The sequence below is a fragment of the Cervus canadensis genome, chromosome X (genome assembly GCF_019320065.1).
Source record: "Cervus canadensis isolate Bull #8, Minnesota chromosome X, ASM1932006v1, whole genome shotgun sequence".
Lineage (NCBI taxonomy): Eukaryota > Metazoa > Chordata > Mammalia > Artiodactyla > Cervidae > Cervus > Cervus canadensis.
Window position 1 is genome coordinate 119,134,504 of NC_057419.1, and position 17,880 is coordinate 119,152,383.

At 45.8% G+C, this 17,880-nt stretch overlaps 1 protein-coding gene across 1 annotated transcript; it reads right to left on the reverse strand.

Moving 5' to 3' along the window:
* Nucleotides 1-672: 672 nt before the first annotated feature.
* Nucleotides 673-17,432, reverse strand: UTP14A (UTP14A small subunit processome component). Its single transcript, XM_043459093.1, has 15 exons — nt 17,309-17,432; nt 16,313-16,391; nt 15,413-15,483; nt 14,869-14,933; nt 13,283-13,425; nt 12,826-12,981; nt 8,296-8,415; nt 8,103-8,197; nt 7,341-7,464; nt 7,181-7,258; nt 6,327-6,717; nt 3,855-4,252; nt 2,918-3,111; nt 2,689-2,788; nt 673-1,115 (listed from the first exon to the last, which is right to left on the reverse strand). The coding sequence occupies exons 1-15, from the start codon at nt 17,332-17,334 to the stop codon at nt 843-845; spliced, it is 2,313 nt and encodes a 770-aa protein (XP_043315028.1). The 5' UTR covers nt 17,335-17,432; the 3' UTR covers nt 673-842.
* Nucleotides 17,433-17,880: the final 448 nt, after the last annotated feature.

Sequence of the window (17,880 nt, forward strand, 5' to 3'; positions counted from 1 at the left end):
ATGTCCTTTCTGTATCAGAGGGGGTTTCTCCAATTTCTTGTTAGGAATCTCTGGCTGCAGGGGCCCTTTTGATACATATTTTCATCCAAAGAAAGGCAGGTTCCTCAGAGCTGAGAAGCTGACCATGAACTGCCATATAGCAAAGTAACGCCTGAATAAAGCATAAACAATGGTGAGGAGTTGGCCCTTCATTAGGAAGTAAAGGGAATAGAGCTTTATTTCTGAAAGCTCATTTACCTCATCTGTAAAGGAAGACTAAAAGTGCTAACTACACTAGACTGCAACCTGTGAGCTGGGAAGCTCACACATAAATCCTCCATACTGGAGTGGTTGCAATGCCTTCCTCCAGGGAATCTTCCTGACCCAGGGATTGAACCTGTGTCTCTTGTGTCTCTTTAATCTCTTGCATTGGCAGGTGGGTTCTTTACCACTAGCGCCACCTGGGAAGCTCCAGACTAGCCCAGAACAGAATCCAATTGCCTGATTTGTGCATACTGCTGCTAGGTTCAGAGGTTGAGAATATACAATATTTAGTTACTATCTCTGACTCTTTAAACTGATTATTTACAGTTATATCTGATATGGACTTAAGGTCACAGGCTAGGGTAACTTCCCTCCAGTCCCATTTAGGACAACTTAGTCCTTGGTAAGAAAATAACAACATAGTAAACATTCCAGTTAAATAGATAAAAATGCCTTTATTTCTAAAACATGGCTTAACTACACCCACGGTGTGCTAAGCTTGTTTTGGAATCATCTTGCAGCTCCAAGTAAAACCAGGCCAGTGGAGGAACAGTTGGGGCTATTGGTTCCCGGCACCAAGGTGTCACTACTTCAGCAATTCAATCCACACAGTTATTCTCCAGATGTTTTTTGTGACGTATGGAGAGTCGTTTTGGATTCCTCTGTACGACAGAAAGGTCCGACCTTGAGGAAGATCGGTAGCCCACATCCTCTGCTTTGATAGGCTTAATGATGTGGCCTGGTTTGGTGACAACCTTGGGCATGGTCAGCTTTTGGAAGGCCCTCTGGGTGTTCCATGTAGATCCTATGGGGGTCTGGATGGTCCTCTCAAATTGTTGATGGTGTGTGAATGGATGCGGAAGCACCTGCACCTGGAAAGGAAGGCAGAGTGACTTGGCCTGAGCCAAGGCTGTAAACTCTAATGGCACCTGGCCAGGTAGTTTTAGCACATAAGCCTCAGTCCTACATGATGGCTGTGGTGAGTGGAGCTAGGTATGCCCTTGCACCCATCCAACTTTAGGAGTGCCAAGCTGCTTGATGACATTTGGGAGGGGCCTAAGTGGGATCAGAAACTCCCTTCCCCCAGGCTTGCCCAACAATGGAAGGATGAAAAACCATCCCGACAAGGTCCCTGTGGCAAGAGGAACACTAATTAGCTGCAGGGTTGCTGGCCCCCAGCGGGTCTTCCTATATAGCACTGTGACCGACAGACATCTAAGTACTGATGTATCTGCGCCTCTCCTGCCTCTTCATCCCCCTCCTTCTCCTCCCCTTGATTCATAGCATTGATGTTTTAAGGAACCCAAAGATTTACTCCCAAATCCTGAACTCCACCAGGCTACTACACTCAGCTTCATGCTCTTCCCAAGTCTCATTTCTTTGCCCAGGACTCTTTTGCACTCCACCAAAGTGCTGGTTTCAGACTTAAATAATCTTTAAGTGCTTCCCCAAAGGCCAAAGAGGAGGAAAAAGACATAAGCAGAAAAACGGGGAAGTTACAATCAGTAGTCTCTGGAGATACTCAATGGAACACTCAAAGAGAAGCTTGAGTACTGCTAGGCGGTCCTGGTGGTAGTGAAGGACACAGATTCTTTAGGTTAAGGGAGGGTCTTAGTGGGGTTGACAGAGTATTATTGAAATCATATTTTTCTCCTCTCTTCTGTACCTATTAAATAGCTCCCCCCTCTTTAGAATGAAAAATACAACTTATTTCAATATTAAACTGACTAGGGTAGATGGTCATAGATGATCACGGGGTCATAGATTTTCAGAACTGAAGGGAACATAAAGGTCACTGAGTCCCATCTCATTCCCAAGTCCCCTCTATGTATGCTCACACCCCCAGAGCAACCCTTTCTCTCTTTGGACCAGCAGAAAGTTTTTCCTTGAATGGGAATCTTACTTTTCCTCTAACTTCTATGTTATGTGGCTGCACTCCACACGAAAGCCTTCAATAGAGTTGAAGGCCATGATTGTGCTCGTTTGCTCTTCTCTTGGGTAAACATCCCTAGCTCATTATCATATGATACAATTTTACATCCTTTCACTGTCCTGAACAAGTTGGTCTTCATTTTTCTTAGGACGTAGGTTAAACCTATAGCCTCCAAACATTACCTGGATTATAAGCACAAGCCTGAAGAATGGCAACTGTTAGTTTTGTGAGACCCATTTGCATCAGCATTTTCTGGGGTACTGGCTGAAAATGCAAATTTGGGGGCCTCACCAATGTTGCAAAGATTCAATTTTAACCCACCCACCCAGTAATTAAAACAGCGGAGTCAATCTGGGGAATTATTCATCTCAGAGTCAGTGAAAACAAGAATAGATCTGATCTGTGGTCAAGATCACACACCCCTCTTGACCACAGAGCAGTAGGACACTCCTCCCAAGGAGCAGAGCCAGGCAGCGGAAGAGGAGGCTGCTAAATTGCTCTCTATCCCTCACCTGATGAGCTGCTGCATGGATGTTCCGCTTCTCATTGATAATCACATTTGGCAAATTCTTGTCTTTCCTTGGAGGACCCTCAGGGGCTTTAATGAGAAACCTGGAAAGCAGAACAGCAGGGTGTCTGACTAACAGCATTAAGGACTTAGTCAAAAGGGCAGAGAGGACACGTGAGGGTGAAGTGGGAGAACCTGGTGCCCTTCTGACGGGCTTTCTTTCCTGTTCTTACCGGCGTCTCTTCTTGGCACTGGGCTTCAGGCCCATACCACCCCATTCGCCCCAGCCAGGCAGAGTCAGGTCCAAGTCCTTTGGCTTACTCGCCTCCACAGCTTCCCTCTTCTCTTTCAAGAAGTCTCTGATGACATCATCCCCAGCAAAAGCTTCCTTTATCATCTGCCTTTGATCTCTCTCTCCTTCATCTTCCTGGGAAGAAACAACAGTTAGGTCTTGCCTCCTGAGCCGAGGTTTGTGGCAAGATGGTTGGGTTGTGACATTTTAGCGCCCTCTAGGGGGAAGTGCAGAACAACGATGGTCTTGCACTACAAACTCATCAGCAGCCAACCAAGCTCTGATCTTCTCTCTAGGGTAAATATCCCTAGCTCATTATCATAGGACACAATTTGGACACAATTTAAAACTTTCAAGAAGGAAGCTGTAGGGTGGAGGAAGGAACCAGTCAGCATCAGGAGGGGGAGCTCCAAGTGGGCCTGGCCAGAATGTGGGAGTCCTTCAGTTTATATCCCTGAAAAGACCGGGGCTCCTCACTTGAGCAGTTTCAATGACTTAATCAGGGAACCCCAGACCATTTGAGATCCCATTGAGTAGAGCAAAACACCGTCAGCAGCTCACTGACTCACTCACCTTTGAGTTGTCCTGCTTGGCATCTGGCCAGAGCTTTGAGTGAGTCCCTCTGTCCTCTGAGGGCTTTAGAGTCACCCCAGGGAGGATGTGGTGGCTCAGAATTTAAGATGAGGGAGTCTCAGCGGCACTTACGTATTTGCATCTATGAAGCTGTCGCTGGGACCAGCCTGGGCAGTACTATTCCGGACCTCTCAACTACCGCCATGTGCCCCCAGCACAAAACTTCTGATTCTATTGCTCGCGCAGGAAGGACACCTTCCACGCCAGCTCTGATTCCCGCCCCCCACGACCCCGGCTCTGCTCACCAACTCCTGTACAGTCGTAGGAACTGCCAAGGACTTCACGGAAGGCGATTTTGTGGTTAGGAGGTTCTGGAGATCAATCATTTGTTCCTTCCTTTTCTTCTCCTTGGGGGCGCCAATATGATTACTTAGATTCTTCTCCAACTGCAGCCCTTCCACTGCAGTTCTGGGAAGCTCCTTGTTTTCCACACACCCTTCTCTGCCCAGCTCCTCCAGCTCGTCCAGAGTCTGAGCTCTCTCTGGCCTCTGCAGCAACATGGGCTCCTCTTCCTCCCTGCCAGGTTCCTCTCTCTGAGCTGTCCTCGCTGAACTCAGTTCTTGCTTCCCTGACTGATGGTTCTCCGTGATGAGCTTCTGAGACAGTGCCCTCAATTCGGACAGCACCTCCTGGCTGCTAGGATCTGGGGGAAGCAATGAAAGGTGTCAGAAAAGTAGGGTGGGTGGTGTCTCACCAGCATTTATTGACCTCTTGCTGGGCATGGGGCACCAGGGGAGACAGGCTAATGACAACAAATGGGCAAGAGAAGATGCCATTCATTGGATCTCCTGGTGATTTCACTACCTGTCAAGTCACAGGCAATGGAGTTTAGTAGGAGTTAAAAGCAGCACTCTAGGAAGCAGGTGTTCTGGGTCCTGTTCCCAGCTTTGCCAGTGACTCTGTATAAGTGGAGCCATGGCTTAATTTGCCCAGAGAGCAGGCTCTATCTACTTGGGAGGATCGCTCCAAATTCCACATTTTTATTAAAAAAGCTGTTTTAGCAACTGGCTTCTAAAAGCAACTTCGTTGTCATTTATTGAGTTGGCCAAAACGCTCAGATTTTTCTGAGATCAGGAGGGAAAAACCCGAAGGAACTATTTGGCCAACACAACATTATTTGTAATTTCTCTTTTTTAATTTCTAAAAACTGTGACGTCCTATTTGTAATTTACACTGTAATCTTCTACTTGTAAAAACTGAATCCAGCATTGTTTTACCTTAAAGCAGCATCTCACAACCTGCTGTGGCAGTCAAGTAGCTCGCACTTTCCAGCCACCAGGGCCATCTGAGCAGAGCAAACACCACTAGTCTGAGAGCCCCGGGGGAGACATGGCCGTGACATGCTTCTAGACTGTACCCTGCGTTGACTCAAGTCACTCCCATTCCCAAGTTCATCCTTCTCTCTAACTCTGGCTTGAAGTCAATGGCGCAAGCTACTTAAGATCTGGCCTGAGGATGTGTGTGTTTACTGTCAAGGATCAACTTTCCTTGCTCATTTTGTTTGGGGTCCATGCCTTCCCACTATTTTAGGATACTATTTCCCCAAAGGTTTGAGATCTTTCATATTTATCATCTGTATGTGCTAAGTTGCTTCAGTCGTATCAGACTCTTTGCAACCCCATGGCCTGTAGCCTGCCAGGCTCCTCTGTCTGTGGGATTCTCTAGGCAAGAATACTGGAGTGGGTTGCCATGTCCTTCTCCAGGAGATCTCCCTGACCCAAGGATCGAACCCACGTCTCTTATCTACCTTTCATTCCACAACCAACTGTGTGATATATTTCACTAGACAGGCAGTTTTTGAGGGGTCTGGGAGGAACCATCCTGGCCTGTGGCTAGTGCTTTCTACAATCCTCTTGGAAGTGGCTGCTTATAAATACTAACCTTGGAAGTCTTTAGCTGAAAACCTCAAGTAAAGGTCCCCTAATACATTCTAAACAACAGCTTAAAAAAATTTTTTTAAGCCATGGAAAAACAGAATCTTGTTGTCATGTAAATGCATTCATTATTCTTACAGGAAATATAATTGGACCAGAGAATCTGACCAGACCAGGTGATTACTGAGTGCAGTTAGTTTCCTGAGCAGGCTTTATAACGCCCTGCTTTGTCCCCAGAATGGGAACTCCAACCTGCCTCAAGGGTGCCAAGGTTGCTAATATATATAATATGCAAATCGAGTCTGAGCATGGGGTAACAATTCTAATTTACCCTGTACCTTGTAGTCAGTCATTCACTCCTATCAAGAAAGTCGCACCCCACATCAACTATCAACCAGCGTTAACAGAGTGCTAAGAATGCCACTCCTCCTCCCCGAACAAAGCAGACAACTGCAGTGATGATCTGAAGACATTTCATAATATCTCAAAATACACCTTTGCATCTGTGGGTGTGAACGATTTTCAGATTTGCCAGCCCACCACATGCACCGCTCTCTGGCTTGCAGGTCCCAGTGATGTTAACTCCTGCCCCTCCTTCAAGGATGGGGTACTTCTGTCTTTCTGAAGACTGAACACACACTCTAGAGCCATGCGGATGCCCGCTTATGAAATGCCTTTGAAGAAAAACGGTCATAATGAATATATTTTCTCTTCAGGGACCCATGGCACTCTCTTGAAAGGCCCTAGAGCCTAATCTCTGCAGCGGGTGGGCGGGCACAGTTTTCCTCTTTGGCCAAGAGCAACAGCATCAGGCAGCCCCCCCTGTGGTGTACCACTGCTCACCCTTTCTTACAGGCCTGTGCACTGGCTCCGCCACGTGGTTGAGCTCAGACTTCTGTCTAAGTGATCGCCGTTCCTCAAATTCTTTCAAGAGAGCTTCTTCTTCCACCACTGCTCTTTCTTCCTCACTTTCAGAAGTCTCCTGGGCTTCAGGCTCAGCAGGATCTTCCAGGTCTTTCTGGACCTCAGCCTCTTTGGCATCACTGAAGTGATTCCGCAACATCCAGGGGTTCAGTCCATTTGCCTTTATCTGCACCCCATTCACCATGTCAGGGACAAGAGGTTCTTCCTCTTCCTCCTGGCCTTCCTCCTCTTCCTCACTCTCAGAGGCCGCCCGGACCTTCTGCGTCAGCTCTTTGTTCCTGGCCAGCTGTTCCTGCATAGCCTGGCGAGCCTGGGGGAAAGGCATAGCACGAGCGCCTGTCATTAGTGACCGCAGTCACACCTCTCCCAGTCCACTCCTCAGAGCTGCCTCCTCTCAATCTTCCTGGTACCTACCATTTAAACTGCTTATACACCATTGTGTTAACAGGTATGGAACAAAATGGAAGACAAATTCTTTGTTCTCAAGGAATCGACATGTGAAACAAGTGTTTATTTTTTTTTTAAACACACAACTCCTCTCTTCTTTAACTGGACTTGCCTTTGGTGCTGTTTCCCTTTCATCTCTCCTTTTCCACCTTGTTTCTGGTCATTTTCCTCTCTGCCTTAGAAATTTTCTCATGCCTTTTTAGATTCCTGGTTTTCCATTCACCCACATGGTTTTTTTTCCCAACTCTGCTTCTGCTAGCATCCTTATGGACTGCTTTGCCTTTCTTCCCTCCAATTCCATATCTTTCACCCTGATGGTGTCTTACCTCCAGGTCATATTTGGCCATAATTGCCTTTGATTTTGCCCATTTCCCACTGTTCTGGTGCTTAAGGCTCATTCGCTCCTGGAAAGAAAGGGCACAGTGAGCTCCTTATTGCTTTCTAGGGAAAGCAGGTTCAAGGGTTGGGGGCCAGAGGCAGCCTCACCATCATTCTGGCTTTGTCAAGTTTTTTCAGTTCTTCCAGTGCCGCAGCAGGATTGACCTTCTGCAGCTTCTCAAACTCTTTTAAAGCTTGCTTGGCCTTTCCTTTCTTCAGAATTCTGTGATACCTATAGGGTGAGAGAGGCATGAAGGAAGAAATAGAGCTGAACCACACATGTAAGCGCCCCCACCACACGAGGGGTCTTCTAGTGCCAGGGATGGACTGGACGTCACGGAGCTAGCTGACTTCAGGGAGCTGGCTGGAGACCTGCGAGGCTTGGTGGGACCCTCAGTCCCTGCAGCCCCCAGGGGCAGACCTCCACAAATGAGTCCCCTCCACTTCTAGAGCACAAACACAAGGGAAGAGCAGAACATGATCCCAAAAGGCAAAAAAAGCAGGAAGGAAGCCCTATTGGCTTCACAGCTGTTGAAGTCATAGCTCATTCAGCAGAACCACTCCGTGATGCCCTGGAAAGCAGTGAAAGTAACTGAACAGTCCTGTTTGTTTGTTTATTTATTTATTTATTTAACAGTCCTGTTTTTAGCAAATCCAAGATGGGAAGCCAAAGCCAGAGGAGCAGGCACCGCTGAAGTGGGCAAAACTCTCTGAGGTTGGTTTGAGGAAAAAAGAGGCCAGTCACCCCTCTTTGGGACTTTTCCTACAGGACCCCACAGCTGCCATGGGAAAAGTTCTCTCCTAAGGACTTGTGGTTAGCCATGCCACTTTCCCATGGAACCCAAGGCTGGTTCACAGGGGCTTCCTTACTTTTTGCTTTTGATTCTCTTCTCTCTTCGAGCCCTGGCCTCATAGTAGGACTGCAGGGCCCGGGCCCTTTGAAGCTCTGCTCGGCGCATCTTTACCTACAACGAATGGCATTTACAGTGACCCCTAGGATTGATGGCAAATGCCGGGAGAAACAGAGCATGCCTGGGTGGATCAAAGGGCTCAGCACACTTACCTCTTCCAGGCTCATAGCTTTGAGAGAGGCCTTTTCCACGGGAGTCAGTAAAGGGTCTGTCACGGGCTGCTTGTTCTTATGGAGAAGATTAAAAATCTCCTGCTCCAGGGGAGTTCCTGCCTTAAGGAGGTAACAGAACACTCTAAGTCTTAAGTCATGCTCCTAGAGTCTCCCTCTTTACAATCCTTTGGCCATCTACTCTGACACAGTGATTGGAATCACAAACTGGACAGGATGGGCTGTTACAGAAAAAGAAGGGGGTTCTAGGCTTGCTGTTCAAGGGTGCAGATAAAGCCTTACATTTTATTCTGATTTAAGGTAACTTCAGCAAGGGGCCTCTGAGGTTACTCTCTAATATTACTGAGGGAATCACTCTGTGTTCAGATGAACAATGTATATAAAACAATACCATTCTCTTAAGAATCAAAGCAGGATGCTCTTAAGGTAAATGCCTGCAGGACAGAGGAACAGCAGTACCAAATTGTCAGTCTAGAGAGTTGCAAAACAAAATGGTCCCTGAATTCTTATGTATATTTGAAGCAGATTACTCTTAACACAAAGTTAGGGACCTCAGATCTGTATCAGTCTCCCTTTAAGAATATTTCTAGAGGAAAGGGGAGGTTAGGTCTTAAGATGAGCACAAAAAGACACCGCCTTTAACAAAATGACCTCCAGGTAATTAGCCTGCTTCCTGACAGTTCAAATTTAACTCTAGTCAATTTTTAACTTGGCTCTGATGCCTCACTTCCCAGAAAACTTTGCATGCTAGGTGGTGTCTACGCTAATGAAACAAAATGGACTGTGAACCAGTGACTTCACATGTCAACAAAAGACCCCATTTGCTGCTTGACTGATATTGTAAGGATGGCTAAAATAATCAGGCTGATCATGTCATGGTCCACTTTGGCAAGGCATAAAGATAATAGCCCTGGGCAAGAGCCAGTTTCAAACCTCATGCACATGTTTTATGTGGTTTTCTTGAAAAGCCATATATATCACAGTCAGTGTTAAACTTACAAATATCTGAACAAATGCATAAACACACATCATCCCATGTTACACTACCCTACTGATCGAACCATAAACCTATTCTACTGAATAGTAAAGGTGCATGTTCTTCCATTTTTAGTATTTGCAGTAGTGATCAATCACAGGCTACAAAGTGATTTATATTACAATGTTGTAATCTCCCTCTGATTCAATTCAATTTACAAACACTTATTGATTGTAGCTACATTCCAGGCACTTGTGTGGGGTGCTAGGAATACAGAATTAATTAAGATAGTTCCTGTCCTCATAGAGCTCATAGCCTTTCAGAGGAAAGAGCCACTGCACCACCACCAACATGATGGGTTAAAAGTTCATAGGAGTAATCACAGAGGAAGGAACAATTCTGAGTAGGAGATGGGGTAGGCTTGGAGAATGAAGAGACTTTTTGAATTAGGCTTTGAGGCATCAGCACAATTCTACAAGGAGGGGAAAAAAAACTAAAGGGAGAGATGTGTATAAGCAAAACACAGATCTAGGGAAGGGAAAGATATGTTAGGGAACAATGCATTGCCTAGTGTAGCTAAGATGCGAGGTACTTCTGTCTTATTCTGTAAGTGGAGAGCCTTTTGAAGGATTTTAAGCAGAAAAGTGACAACTGGTGCTATGTTTTGGAGAGAAAAGCCTGGTGACTGTGTAAGGGGTTCTATGGAAAGTGTCAAATGAAAATGAGACAACGAACCAGGGCTGTGAGACAGAATTACAGGACTCACACCCTGCGTGGGCTGGCAGTTGAGGGGAGGAGTTATGTCGCTGACTGAGGGACAGCATGAAGGTCATAGTACCGCTTAGGTATCTGGGGAAGGAAAATACTAGGCGTACTTTGTTGTGTGTCAACTTTAGGTGCACTGGGGAGACCCAGGCGAGGCCTGTGAGTCACGTGGAACACGGGTCCAGAAATCAGGAGTTGACAGTGATCTGTACCATATTTACAGCCCAAGAATAAAAAAGGACTAAGAAAGTCAGATAAAAACCAAAACAGACATGAAAACAACGACAAGCCTAAGTTCCAAGGCAGCAGTTTTAATCACGATATGTTAACGGTGTCAAATAGGCTGAAGACGCAGAGGACCTGGGATGTGGCCATTGGGAGGCCCCTCACTAATGCATTTGGAAAGAAGTTTCAGGAAGGTAGTAGGGAAGAGGGAGACAGAACAGGGACCAGCGCTTTCCTCATGTTCCTCATCAGCTGACAAGGTTTACTTCATTTTTGTAAAGTTTAAATTCAGTGGATTTGATTTTTAATAAAATCAGTTTGTCCTGTAAGTCAAAGGGGTTTCTTTACCATCTTTTCATAGCATTTAAAAGGCTGTCTGGCGTACACTGTGGTCTGCCCACCTCTCAGAGGGGCATGTGCTATTTTCTAGCAACCAGACCCTGCCAACACCCCCCAGCCCCACCCCCAGGCACGCTGAGAAAGGAAGGTTTTGAGGAGCACACTTCTGGAAATGGTGGTGCCAGCTGCTAGGGGAGGGGAGGAGGGAGAGGGTGGTAAGTTACCTTACCTCATTTCTAGCACTTTGCCATTTACAAATGCTTTCTCACACATTATCCTCTTTAACGCTTCTCAGCTAGAGTCAAATGGAATTTTAGGTAGCTGGACCAAAACTGTAAGTGCTGACTTTTTAGATTCTTTATTTCCAGGAACACCAGTATACTGCTAGCCCCTGGCCTCTGGCCTCTAAGGTGCTACTAGCCACCAAGGACCCCCTGACTTCTCTGTGCCATGTTGGTATAATTTCTCAAAAATGAACCTCAGACTGGCTGCACCATTCTCAGTGCAACCCCTCCCCCACCATCTCATCTTTAATGACCAATTTGGCATTTGCCTGGCACCTCCAAAATCACACCAGCATTTGGAAAAAGCAAGGTGCAGAACAGTGTGGAGTAGATTACTACTACTTTTTTATTTTAAAAAATGAGATAAACATAAATATATCCATAAAACTTTTAATTTAATAAGAACAAATAACTTGTAGGAGTGGTGACCTCTGGGTGGGAGTATGGGGGTAAAAATGAGCAGATGGGGGACAGGGGTGGGGTCAAATGCTCATTTCTTCTATACTTATTTTCAAATCCTGCAAATTGTATTACCTCTTAAAATTTTTTTCCTAAAGTCTCCCTTCCATCCTGCAGCCACACTTTAAACCTGATCTCATTTTCATGTGGAAAAGGAAGCATCCTAGAAAGAGAATGGTGGTGACTTTCAATAACAACATCAGAAACAGAGTTTATCCCCATAATAAGCAACACCTTGCTCAATGTCTAGCTATGGCAGCAAGCCATGTTTACTTTAATGAGCTTTAATTATCTCAACTTCCTGACACATACTACACCATTTTGGGATTTACAGAAAGCAGAGAAACCATCTATCCGGGGTTTAGGTGCTGCTGTTTTGGGCTGTCTTTCTGCTGAAAACAGAACACCCCCTTACAGACTCCATAACCAATGCTGTATTGGAAAAGAAAGGCTATCTGTTCTGAAGTTGTTCAGACTAAACACTGACACTTCACGGACAACATGGGATTACTAACTTTAATTTTGCCATTGGCATAACTACTGTTCCACCTCTGGCCCCATCATTTACCACCACCACCATTTCATAACAGATAAGCTATTTCAACACCATTAAAGTGGAAAGAATAACTTCATAATAAAAAATAGCTGACAACCCCACATCACCACATTCACAATTATCCTTACAGTTCAGATTGAAAAATTTGCCTGATGTCAGTGCTTGGGAAACCCAGCTCTAAAATATAATTTTTATTTTCTGCAGCTCAGTCATAATGAGTTACTTGCTAAGATTCTAGTCATTATCACCAATCTGCTATATTTTAATGTGGTGTTCCTTTTCAAGTGAACTTCGGTTCTGCTGCTCATATATCCCGCCTAAGGCATCATTAATGCTGCCAGGTTCCTGACTCTCCCCAGATCAGAATGCTGGCTGTAAAAGCTTTTAAAAAACCAGCGTGTGAAAAAGAAAACATCATGATGTTCCTTCTCTATTGGCAACTCAGACATTGTCACACAAAAACATGGAGATAATCATGTGTATGTTGAGGGGGGGGGCGCTCCCTGGTGGCTCAGACTACCTCTCTGGTGGTAAAGAATCTGCCTGCTACTGCAGGAGACGTGGGTTCGATCCCTGGGTTGGGAAGATCCCCTGGAGAAGGAAATGGCAACCTGCTCCAGTATTGTTGCTTGGGAAACCCCATGGACAGAGGAGCCTGGCGGGCTACAGTCCATGGGGCGGCAGAGTCAGACACAACTCAGGGACTAAACAACAACCATGCAGGGGGCACGCCAAGCTGAGGAAGGGTGAGCTACTGCCTATGAATCTTGCTCTCCCACCCCCTCCCTTTCTAATCACTCAACCAAAATGACCACAGCTGACCATTCCTGCTTAACATGTCTAACAAGACCAACGGCAGGCTCTGCAATGTCCACGCTGTGTGACCTCACCTTTCAAGGGGCACTAACCTTCCAGCCACTGACCACATGTTCGATGGGAGCAAAGGCTGACTGAGGCTTGCTCAGGGGAAAAACCAGCTGCTCTGCTTGCCGGTTCTTCAGAACGACAGGATCCCATTTGGAGAGGATTTGGGAGCTTTTATTGAATGCCACTTCTCTGTGGATCTGAAACAGGCAAAAGCACACAGAAAGAAAGAGCCACGAAATGAATCATTAAACTCAAAAGAACCAGCAGGAAATTAGGAGGCCATGTTACTCAGTCCAAGAAAGAATCAGGATGCTAGAGATTAGCTCTTACTTACTTCTCAGGACTGCACTTGCCCTGAGATTAGTTTTAATCTTTTCCAAGGTGAGGCAACCACAACTTGCCCCCCTCCCACTTCTCAGGCCTTCCCCGCTTCTCATCTTGCCCTTTTTTTCTTGGTCAGTTTCTTCCCCTTGGTGGACCACATTTTCTTTGACTTACCCGCTCAATCTCTTCTCTGTGAAGTGGTAACTCCACAGTCTTCTTCGATTTCACTCGATTCAACTGCTTTTTCACAGCAGCCAATGAAGATGAAGTTTTAACAGGCTCAAGCAGATCTGAAACGATCAGCTTTTCTCCTGATCCTGTAGAAAGGCCAAACTTTCTGGTCAGACTGAGAAGTGAGGCAAAACCTCAGCATCACCTTAGCAGAAAGTGCTGGCAGCCAGGCAAGTGTGCAGGGAAGCAGGAATAACCCTTTTACTTCCATCACTAGCCAGAGTGATGGCACTGATTTCCTACATCCCCAAACGTGTTTAAGTGTAGAAGAGAGAAAACTATTTAAAACAGTCATTTGATTTTCTCCTGGTCTTTCTGGTTCCACGATTGCCCACTGCAATTCATTCTTCACACAGCAGCCAGTGTTTTGAAACTGTAAATCACAGGATGTCATGATACTGCAGAAAGTCCTCCAATGGCTCCCCATTATTCTCACGGCTCAGTGGGTAAAGAATCTGCCTGCAATGCAGGGGACCCAGGTTTGATTCCTGGGTCGGGAAGATCCCCTGGAGAAGGAAATGGCAAACTACTCCAGTATTCTTGCCTGGAGAATCCCACGGACAGAGAAGCCTGGCAGGCTACAATCCATGGGATCACAGGAGTCGGTCACGACTCTTAGTGACTAAACCACGACCCTGTCTGCCTCTCCAACCTCAAGTTACCCGCAAGTGGAGGGTGGTCCAGCCACACTGACCTCGCCCTTCTTCTTCAAACATGCCGACCATGTTATCTCCCTCAGCGCCTTTGTACCAGCTGCCCCCTCGCCTGGAACACTACTCCCTCTCTCTGCATACTTGACTTTTCTTGTTATTCAGATCTTGGTTTAAGTTTTGCCTCTTCAGAGGCATTTCATTCATGCCTAGCCAAAGGAAAGTAGCCGCTTTGCCACCCGACTGTATCATTTTGTTATAATTCACTTACTGTTTCACTGCCTTAGGATGTAAGCCCCAGGAAGTCACTTATTCTTTACTCTGTAGCTAAACCAATCCTGAAACTTATACACAGTAGAAGTACAGTATTTGCGGAATGGGTAAGCTTGGGAGAATACATTGTTACCAGTGCTGAAAGGTTACAGTAATGATTACTGGAAGTGCCTAACTCATTCACCTTGCCTAAGTTGTGAATACAGTAGGAAAGATTTGGCACCTAGACTCAGTATCAAGTGAAAATCTCAACTCTGCTATTTACTAGATCATATATTCTCAATTGGGGTGATATCATTTCCCCACCCAGGGGTAAAAATTGGTTCTTAGGTGAGTGGGCATAAGAAAAAAAAAAAACCTTAAATACAGTTAGCTCATCAAGCTCTATGGCAGATCTTGACTGTGGCCTTTTCATTTTCTTTTAGAAATGGAAGAAATTCAAGAGCATCCGATTACCCTTCTTCATCTACTCATGGGTTAAGTGTGTATGGTATGATTCACTAACCACATCAAAAATAGCTGGAAAGAGGGCGCCAAGGGGAAGTAGACCATTATGCTTTTGGAATTCCACAAGGTGCATGCAGACAGTTTCCTTTGTTAACTTACCTTCAGAACTTACACTGAACTCCGACACCTTCAGACTAGCCTCAGACCTCTCAGCCAATTTCTGCCTAAAATTAAGCAAAACAGAATACATAGAGAATGAATACATTCTGCTGGGGAACAAACACCTCTCTTCAAACAATGCTTTGGTTTCATGTTTATTCTAGAGTTAGGTTTTGTCACAAAATAACCAGGAAATCTTTTCCTAAGCTGGACACAGTAGTTTAACCATCTCTTAATGAAAACAGCCTCTCAAAAACACAAGGCAATGCAAGGTAGGCATGGTGAAAAAGGTATTGGGCTTGGATTCAAACATGTCTGGATCTGAATACCCGATCTGTCACTTATTCTAGTGACTTTGGGACATGTGAATCTTATTTTCTATTTGAAGAAGCTGAAGTGCAGAGGATTTGCCTACAGTCTCCAAAGTACATGCTCTTAACAATGATGCTGAAAAATGTTGTCTTCGGCACTGAGTAAATGTTAGCTGCAGATAAGTCCCATGGAATCAGCTAGTTAGAAATGTCCATATTGAAGGGAATGCTACCTATCCTTTCCATTAAGTGAACTGATTGATTCCAGAAGCTTCTGATGCTTTCTTTCTCCATCATTGTCCCCCTGGAAACAGAAAAAGGAAGAACCATCAGAATGATGAGGGGAGGGAAAAGACAGTATGAAAATTGAGGCCCATGTAAAATCTCCCATTCTTTTGGTCAGTGGAGAACTGGGAAATCAGATGAGGTCTGGCATGCAAGCATTCCAGCTCAAACAGGAAGAACTGCTTCAAAAAGCCAGATTTCCCCACTGTAAGGAATATAGAGCCTTAGTAATCAGGAGCTAATGCCATGCTTCTGTCTTAACTGGTTTTAAGAAAAGTGCCATGAGAATAATATTTCTGTATAGAATATATAGTGTGATCTGACATGGGAATCTTAACATAAAAAAAGCCAATCTAAGTAGTTTTCTCAAGAGAATAAAGAGCTGGAATTCCTATAGCAGCTGCCCAGCTTAATTATGCATGTGTATATTTCAGTCAGAAAATCAAGTAACTCTATGGAAATCCAAACTTGGAAATAGGGAAATCATATGGCAAACACACTCCAAGTGGCACCACTGAGCCCCCTCCCCAGAAACTACACTTAGCATCTCAGCATCAAGCTGTCATAGCTTTAACTGTGTCTGTGAGCATCTACACTTTATCTTGATTTATTTTGTGTTTCCATTAGCAAGGTATGTCCTAAGGTAATCACTTCTTTGTTTTATGCCATTTTGGCTTAGGTTTCATAGGAATGCTCTAATTTGGAAACCCATAACTGTAATTTATTTGTGAGACCTGAACAAGTGCAAACAATGTTGCCACCCCTTTTCCTTCCATGAAGTGTGCCCTCTATCCTAATTTTGAAACAGAAGGGAAACTGGAGAAGGCAGTTTAGCGGGTGTCACTCACTTCATCTTCACTGGTGCTCAAGGGGTAGTCTCTTGGCAAATCCTCTAGTTCTTTCTGTTGGTTCAAAGCCAGAAGGTTGCTAAAGGAGATAAAAAGACATACTATCACTTGAAGCAATTTTTCTTATATTCAAATGATCTCGAAAACATAACTTCAGTTCTCAGTACATAACAGTCTTATCCCCTGGAAGAGGTGCAAACCAAGTAGTATTGAGCATCTTTGGAAATTTTCCAAGACACAAAATCTGGATTGCAGAAGGCAGGCATCGCCTGTTAAAAGGTGAGCAGTGTTAGTAATACCCATACAGAACTGCATGAAAATGGAAAGGTCTAACACTCTTCAGTGATTGATTAGCACTGCATTTCCCACAGACCTCTGGGAGGCTATAAAAATGTCAGACCCTAGGTAAGGTGGCAGAAGATGCTGTTGATGGCCCTTGAGGCAAGGCAACTTCACTATTAATATTTCTAAGCATTCGCCACATGGAAGACACCTGTATAGGTGCTGCTTACTCAAAAGTGACATCTTGATCACCTGTTCTCAGAAATCGAAAAACAGGGGATTGGAAGAAAGCAGCTGGAGCTTGCTCAGCAAAGTAGGTACTTTATTAAAATGTCATGGATGACTCCAATTAACAAAGGTTTCCAAGATAAGGCGAGTTTATAACGAAGCCACTGCCTGCGCAGCAGGCGGAAACGCTCCGCACCGGCGGCATCAAAAGAAGTCACGTGATGAGGAAAGCGCTACATATTAACTTAGCTGGAGAGGGAGAAACCGCAACAGGACCAACAGGGATGAGACTAAGAAGATGGAGAGCGGAGGGGGCGAATTAAATTAACAGGGCTTTAAAGGATGGATCATGGAAATAGTAACGAATGGTGAGATCCTGGGAGGGGAACAACTGTCGCCAGCTAATACATGGCCTCTGTTTCTCAAAAGCCGGGAAAACCGACCCCCAGCGAGGCTCAGACCCCCTCTCCGATCGCTACCCCTCACCTCTCCGCAGCCTGGTTCGCGCTCATCTCAGCAGCCTGTCTCTCACATGGACCAGGAGCGGAAGTCGAAAAGAAAGCGATTTCCGTACCGGCCGCAAAGCAATTTTGGCTTCCGCCAATCACGCGCGACTAGCGGCGTCACTTCCGGCCCGCCCCGAGGTGTACAAGGAACTAAGCAGTTCGGGAGGCGCCCGCGGGGAATCGGGAGTCTGGAGGAAAAAGCGTGTCAGCGGGTGGAGCTCTGCTCTCCCCACCCACCTCTCAGCTCTTCAGCGCGTCAGCGTCCGTCTTCCCGGCCCCGGGTTTCCAGGCGGCCCGGGCGGGTGAGGTTAGCACGAGGGTGCCGCGCTGTCGGGGACCGGGCTGAGCCTTCGTGGCCCTGCCTCATCCAAAAGGAGAGGCTCCAGCGTCTGTCGGTGATTGACAGCGTCCTGCGAGCCTGCTGCCAGTCAGCTCGAGGCGTTATTGACCGCCGGGGAAGTGACCAGCATTGTGCTAAGACCCTGGCGATCCGCCGGTGGACAACAAAGCAAGTTTCCTGCCCTCTTAAGGAAAAAATCCTTTGTCACCCCG

What these genes read in the sequence shown, in the direction of transcription:
- UTP14A (XM_043459093.1), bottom strand. Translation starts at nt 17,334, where the DNA reads ATGAGCGCGAACCAGGCTGCGGAGAG. An exon ending in ATGTGGTCAGTGGCTGGAAG is followed by an intron (nt 8,416 to 12,825) that starts GTTAGTGCCCCT and finishes TACCTCCTTAAG; the next exon opens with GCAGGAACTCCCCTGGAGCA. An exon ending in AAGCTATGAGCCTGGAAGAG is followed by an intron (nt 8,198 to 8,295) that starts GTAAGTGTGCTG and finishes CATTCGTTGTAG; the next exon opens with GTAAAGATGCGCCGAGCAGA.